Here is a 7994-nt window from a genome sequence, read left to right on the forward strand (position 1 = left end):
GTGAGAATGCTGAAGATTAAAATTTGGCTTCTACAGTAACATGATGGTTTGTCTCAATTCTGCTACATGCTTCCAAGCTGTTCAGGACAAAGGGAAAAAATCCCGCCTTTTCCACCCCCACCCCCCTTCAAGTCCATTAAAATTCTTACAGGGTTTTAAAAAACGTGGACCTTCCTGTCAAAGCAGCAGACTAGACCATGATGCTGATTCTGTTTAAAAGCAAATGTGCTTGTCTCTGGTGTTAGCATTTCCTTAAGTTCCTCAGGAACTCATGCATGCAAACCTGATTTGATGAGCTTCATGAAATGGCCTGTGGATTGCTAATGCTGCTGTGCTGCAGGCTCTTCTTCAGGTGAGAAGTGTGGCAGGTTTCTGACTAAGCTTTTTATGGCATTGGAAGTTTATGACTCTATTGTTTTATTCAGGTATTCGTGGGAGGAGAGCTGAAGTAATGAGAAGTCATCATGGAGGCCCAGTCCCATAGCTCTGCCACAACCGAGAAGAAAAAAGTTGAGAATTCCATAGTGAAATGCTCCACTCGAACAGATGTCAGTGAGAAAGCTGTTGCCTCCAGCACAACTTCCAATGGTGAGTAACAGCAGGGATTTACTAGCAGCGAAACCTACAGTAATTTTATGTTCACTGCATTCCTTGTGAATTGAGCATTTGCACCTGGATCTGTGTTTGTTCTCAGGAAAGACTAAAGAAAGCAAACAGGAGAAAAAAGTGGATAGGATATAATAAACCCTGTTTTGGCTTCAGACATAGTCTTTTTCTTCCAAATTTTCTAATTTAAGATGTAAATCTGCTAAGTTATTTATTATAGGAAGTTCCTGTTTTGGCATTTTGGAAATCATCTTGATTAGCCTGGCAAGCATTGCAAATGCTTTGCATTTTACCATGGAAATCTCTTCCACTGGTTAGATAATTAGTTATTACAAAAGAGACAAAAGTAGCCTTGTCAAAATTAATGGCAGGGTTTTTTCTCTCTTGTTTTTCAAATAAACTTGTCTATTGTAAATTTTTTCCCCTGTTCCTGAAGTTCTTTAATGGCAGGTGCCAAAATCTCAAGCGAACCTCCAATGAATTCATTTCAAAGTTGTGACTATAAAGGTTGCAGATTTACAAAAATGGAGGAGTTTACTCAACTGTCCCCAGGGATTACCTCATTCTGCAACTTTGCATACTTTGTGCCATTCCACGCCCCCAACCCCTTTCTTTGTTTAATTTACAAGAGCTAAAATCATTGGTCCTTACTAAAGCAAAACTCCCATTGAAGTGAAGGGAAATTTTGTTCAAAGAAGGACAACAGAATTTGGCCCCATGGTTTATGATTGCTGCAGATTAAGCTCTGCATTTAGCAAAGAAATTCAGGCAATCAATCTGGTGACTGTTACAGAAGAAAAAATGGCTGTTCTTTTTTTCTGTATCGGAATCTCTGTGCATCCCTGGGAGAACTCAGAGTGCCCCCTCCTCCACCTTGCATCAAGGCCACGATCTTTCAGTCAAAGGCAGGGTTCACTGTTCAGTGAGTTTAACAAAAGTGCACACACCCAAAGAGAATAGTGGAGACCTGAAGTGAAAAATGCACAAATTCTGTAGCTGTACTGAGGGGAAGCTCAGGAGGATAGTTAAACATTAGAGGGAACATATCCCGTCGTCCTTCCCAGTGGTTCTATCACTAGATTCAAAGCATGCCCAGCTCCAGCTAAGGCAAGTGACTGGAGTTGCCTGTATAAGCACATAGTATCTCCCTGTTAACTACTGGAACAACCCTGACAATTTTTAAAGTATGTTAGATCAGATCCTCAGCTTGTGTAAATCCGCACAGCTCCAGTGGTGTCAATAGACTTACGCTGATTTACACCTGCTGAGGATCTGGTCCACTGTATTCTTTTCAATAATAGGATTTTATACATTGACCCAGTTTTTTACACATATGCATGCTTAAATGCCCTGATGCAAATCCTGTATAGTGTGCGCTCAACTTCAAGGTAGGCACGCATGGGCTATGATTGACAATGTTGTCTGATGTTTGGATCAGAGGATTAGGAGTCAGGACTTCTGGATTTTTTTTATTTTTTATTTTTTTTATTTTTTAATATCCCCAGTTCTGCCGCTGACTTGCTGAGATCCTTGGTCAAGACACTTAACCTTTCTCTGTTTAGTTTATATACCTGGTTAATGGGAATATTAGTAGTTAACTATCTTAAATGGGTTCTGTGAGGCTTAATTAATTAAAGCACTTTGAGATCCTCAGAGGAGAAATATAAGGATAAGGAATTATTATTAACCGTGTTTTTTGTGAATGTTTTCTGCAGTGAGACACTAATGCAGTACACCCTTGGTACCCTTATGTGAAACACTCTGATATTTTTTTCCCCTGAAGAATGCAGGTTCAGGTCAACAGAAACATTTTGAAAATTCAGAAATGTCAAAACAAAAAGTTTTGATTTTTTTTTCCAGTCTAAAGGGGAGTTAGGCCGCTTTCACAGAACTGAGGAGGAGGAGGTTGTAAGTGTGGTACCTCCCCTTATAACCAGGGCCGGCTCCAGGCACCAGCTTGCCAAGCAGGTGCTTGGGGCGGCCACTCTGGAGAGGGGTGGCATGTCCAGCTATTTGGCGGCAATTCGGCGGATGGTCCCTCACTCCCGCTCACGGCTTTTTTTTTTTTTTGTGCCGCTTGGGGCGGCAAAAACCCTGGAGCCGGCCCTGCTTATAACCAGTTGTCCAGTGGCTAGGGCACTCACATGGGGGATGGGAGACCTTGGATAGAATCCCCCCACTCTGGAGCAGGGACTTGAAGCCAGGTCTCCCCCCTTCCAGGTGAGCATCCTAAGCATTATGCTATAGGCTTTAGGTGTTAGGGGGAGGGGAAGCTCCACTACTGACTGCTTCCTCCTCACAAAATGTTTTGCTTGACTCAAACCCATATTTTGTTTAGACTTTCTTCGGAACTGCCAGCAAACTGAAATATCAGTTATTTGCACACCCTACATCTAGTCAAGTCAATGACAAGGCTCCCTGTGACTTCAGTGTTTAAGGATTAAGCCGTTAGGTACGCTTTTTAATTGAGTCAATCGTAAGTAAATTCAGGGCAGGAGTGTCTGACCTACCCTAATATACAGCCAGCCCTAGAATTCTTCCACAGTACAGGATTGGGCCATGGATGGACGTAAACTTTACTCCTCAAGGGCATTAAGATGTTTCTCTTAGGGTACGTCTATACCCAGCCGCTAGTTCGGCGGCTGGCAATCGAATTTCTGGGTTCAACTTATCGCGTCTTGTCTGGATGCGATAAGTCGAACCCGGAAGTGCTTGCCGTCGACTGCGGTACTCCTGCTCGGCGAGAGGAGTACCGCGGAGTCGACGGGGGAGCCTGCCTGCCGCGTCTGGACCGAGGTAAGTTCAAACTAAGGTACTTCGAACTTCAGCTACGTTATTCACGTAGCTGAAGTTGCGTACCTTAGTTCGATTTGGGGGGTTAGTGTAGACCAAGCCTTAGAGTAGTCTATATTGTCCAAGTATAACATACTGAAATAAGTAATGATACTAAAACTTTAGGAATATAGAAATACTGAAGTTTATAATTCCAGTCTGCTAAAGTTTTGTCTCTCTGCAAATGTGACTGCCGTGTTAATGAATTTTGGTAACAGGAGACAAATTTTATTAATGCAGCATGAAAGCTCCCTGTTGCATCTTTTGTTCTGTAATACTGGAATTGCTAAGTGAACTTCACCAGCTGATATAACACACCATTTGCTGCACAAACATTCAGTTTCTGTTTATGAATTGCAGCTTTTTACGAAAAAGGCCAAATAACATAGAATGGTTGTGATTTACAGTTGTCTGCTTTTTTAAAACAAGGTAAGGCTGCTTAAAAATATACTGAGTAATCATTGGTGTGTTTACCAAACAAGACCCTGCATGTGGCCATTACAGATCAACATCTGCCAGTCATACCATCACCTCATAAATATATCTAAAAACTGTGTTTTCCTTTCTGGATAACACATTAATTAGCAAAGTTTGCCGAGTAACATATACTTGAGTGACAGCTGTCCAGGAGGTGCTATGTGAACTGGCATTTTCTGAGTGGCTCCACTGTCTTTTAAAAGATTTACAATTGAGTCATAAATAGGTTGAAAGCTCTTATGGGTTTTATGCAGAGCTTACAATTGTGCAGGAGAAACAAGGAAGACTCTATTTTTAGTATTTCTTTGCAGTTCCTGAAAGAAAATAACTGTCCAGTGCACCTGATAGTAGTAACTATGTTTAAATAAATATGATGTATGGAATCATTAAAAAAAATAGGTGTTTTATTGTCTGATACGCAAACTCTGTTTTATTTAAGAGTCTCTGTGGTACATGCATGTTATCGAGAACTATTTGAAGATCGATTTGGGGCCCGATCCTGTTGGTGATGATTCCAAGTGCATATTATTTCACATAGGCTCAGACCCATTGACAGGCTTGGCTCATAGTTTGCACTTCGGCCATTTATGCTGAACTAACATGATTACGCTACTTAGAACAACAACAGCAAATCCCGTTGCGGTCATTTAACCACAAACTGTACTATAGTGCTAAACTGCCAGCACTGTGTTAGTTCGGGGGCTGCCAGCATTTCCATCATAGACCCCTAATTTCAGGGCTTTATAAGTCCGCCATTAAATGTGCTCCAGGCTAAAACTTGCATGGAACGTCTCAGTACTGGAGTAAATTAAAACTTTTTTTAGGCCTATGCTCAAAAATAAAAATCATGGTTTAGTAATAATTTTAAAACATGTTTGCTACTATTGGATGTCTTATGGGACTGCTGTATTTGTTTTGTTTTGAATGAATTTTTGCAGGCCTTTGGTCTCTTCTTTGGGTTTTGATTTTGTGTATATTAACTAAAACCACACACATCTTACTATGGTACACTTCTTTACAAATCTGTCCTTTCCCTCCTTCTTTGTATGAATGCTGTATTTACTGCTAGGATAGTGTCCAGGATAAAACAAAACAAAACAAAACCCTTAAAAGAAATTTGCTAATGGAGATTTTTTATACAGTACTTTGTGAATGAATGAGAATCTATCACTGTAATGTCAGAGTATGAAAAAACTTGCATTTATTTGTGATTTAATACCCTTAGAATGAATCCACTCCACGAATACAAAGTATTAATAATAAACAACAACAAATGAATATCACTTTCACATAGTTGCCATGTTACTAGCGTTTATGCTGGAATAATTGTGCCTATGCTTCAGACATAAACCCGGACACCATATTGGTGTCATGAAGCTTCACTGACATGCTTCCATATGCCCCTCCCCATCCGAAAAATCGGGACAGGGGCTGGGGGGTAATAGGTGCCTATATAAGGCAGAGCCCCTAATATAGGGACTGTCCCTGTAAAATCAGGACACCTGGCTACCTTAATGCACCCCTACCACCACCATTTTACTAACACAATAATACCTTTGTGGCATTGGATGCACACAGGTGAGGGAGCTGTTCCCTGCAATGTTCATTTATCTGTGTATTGATTTAGACCCTGATCGTGCAAAGTGCTCCATGCACACAGTAGTCTCATTGAAGTCAAGTAGGGAGCAGCTTTCATGAGACGGGTCTAAAGTTAATAAACTGGTTTGAGCACAGATCACTAGAATTTTTTGTGCCCTTTCTAAGGAGTCTGCTTGTTAGAGCAGCTCACACCATTGTCCTGCTAGACCTTTCTTTCTCCTCTGCTGGTCACGTGATGCCTACTATGGTAATAAATAATCACCCGATTTAAAAAATATATATATTTTTCCTCCTTGATGTGAAAGCTTTAAACGTTAGGTGTTTTTAGGGCATTTGAGACAGTACCCAAGTATCTGCCTTACTGAAGTGTAATAAATGCACACAGTTAGGTTCTGCTCCTTCAACTTGTTGCACTTGCATGAAACCCTGCACATATGTGGAGCCTCTTTGACTGCAGTGGCTATCTGCATGGAAGAAGGGGGCTGAGTCAATGGCTTCTGATCCTTATGAAAAATTTCACTGTAGCTTTGAGCCGCAATCAAGCAAGCGCTCCAGCATGTGCTTAACTGTAATCATCTAAGTAGCTCCAGTGGGACTATTTGCATGCTTAAAGTTAAGCATCTGCTTTATCACTTTAGTAGATTGGGCCCTTAGATAGTAAGTTCTGCTTTGCAAATAAATGGAGCTTAACATTAAAAAAACACTTCCTTTAAAAACAAATGTTGACAACCAATCCCCGTCCCCTCACACACATACTATTTGGAGTTTGAATGTTTTCATTGAGTCTGTTGTATAAATATGTTGGTGGGTTTTTTTTATTTTTAGTTTATTTTTGGTGAACAAAATCCAGTGAATTCCCATTACCTGCGAACAATAATATAAAAAAGTAAACCTATATTTGACATTATTGCTTGCAATAGATTTGAAAATGTTTGCATTCAGCCGGTATTTATTTCCGAATGATGTTTTTATGGGCTTTGTTGGTGATTGTAAATAAAATGTTTGTGTTCTGTCCAGTTGTGGCAATAAATGATTTTTTTTATTTTATTTTTTTTAGTTTGCATTACAAACAATGCAGTTATTGTATAAAAGCTCCTTCAGTTTCGGACAGGCAAGTACTTATTTTCAGTTTGATGTGTTTTGTCTACTTTTTGACCCATGAGCTCTTTTCAGTGTAATCTGATATTTCTTATTAACCTATTACTCGGCTTTAAAAAAAAAAAAGCTAATTATAAACATATGTAGGTTGTAGACTTGACTACCTTTATCAGAATCAGATAGTTATTGAGAACATACTTTAAAGTGATAACAGAAATTATTATATTAATGATGATGTAACTTGAAACCAAGCTTGATACATGAATAAATGAGAGGAAGTTCACATGCCCACTTTGATTCTTGGAGCCAGCTTCAACTAGGTCTTTAAAAAATAATTTTAAAAAATCGTCCTTTAAGGATTGAATGAGAAAAGTATTCAGCAATCGGCAGCTCCATAAGAATCACATTTCCTGTTTTAACCTTTGGGTAGTTACTGGTCCTGCTGCTTGCTTTCAAACTCACCATAAAATAGGTGTTAATCATGATACCTATTCTTTGGCCCCTTAGTTGAAGTTATATGTCCAGAGTCCTGTTGAGAGGTCAGAGTTCAGAGGAGGTTGTTAGCTATCAAGAAATGTTGCCTGTACTACTTTAGTGCCCTGCAAATTGAGTCCCTCATTGATTATATTTATATGAGACCCAATTCTGCAAGGTGATGATGAGGACGTCTCCTCCCTCATTGAAATCAAAGGGAGTTCAGGGGCACTCTTCACTTTGCAGTATCAGACCCAGAAGGAAACAACATTCTATGGAATCAGCTATTGTAGGTGACAAAAATGTTCTTAAAACCTAAATGTGCGGGCATGCATCATTTTTAGTGAGATGGCAAATATTCCAAGTAACCTCTAGTCATAATAATCAGGCACAGAAGCATACAAAATAAGTGTAAGGTTCTGATCCTGAGAGGTGCTGAGAATCCATAATAGCCACAGGGTCTCATCAGGCCCCGAGTGAATGAATTTAAGGGAGGTGGCTTGGGGCCAAATTGTGCTCTGAAACTAATGGGCGTTGTATCCATGTAACTGAGAGCTTAAGTTGGTCCTCGGTATGTTGTAATGTGAAGTAGGCAGTCAGTTAAACACGGGGTCTATCTGAGTAATGGAGGCATGGTCCTTTCCTATGTTTACTAATGGGATTTCAGTTACATTGTTATGGTCTATCATAATTTGAAACAAACTACTCACACCCAGCACTATATTTCAGTGTTGTGTTTCTTAGTTCTGGGAGCCAGCTTTTTTTCATGCCCTAAACTAAACAATCCAGCACAGACCATGGTCTGCAGAGATGATACAGTACTACAGCATAATTCCGCAGGGTTTCCCTTCTCTTCCTTCCCTGCACATAACCCTGTGTTGGTTAATAGTATGAGGGATATTAAATGT

General features: G+C 40.0%; 1 protein-coding gene across 1 annotated transcript in view; it reads left to right on the forward strand.

Moving 5' to 3' along the window:
• Positions 1–464: 464 nt before the first annotated feature.
• Positions 465–7994, forward strand: part of GLI3 (GLI family zinc finger 3) — a 236148-nt gene continuing 228618 nt past the window's right edge. The window contains exon 1 of the mRNA XM_065398399.1: positions 465–588. Within this exon, the coding sequence (XP_065254471.1) occupies positions 465–588 (124 nt within the window). The remainder of the gene's footprint in view (positions 589–7994) is intronic.

The sequence above is a fragment of the Emys orbicularis genome, chromosome 2 (assembly GCF_028017835.1).
Source record: "Emys orbicularis isolate rEmyOrb1 chromosome 2, rEmyOrb1.hap1, whole genome shotgun sequence".
NCBI lineage: Eukaryota > Metazoa > Chordata > Testudines > Emydidae > Emys > Emys orbicularis.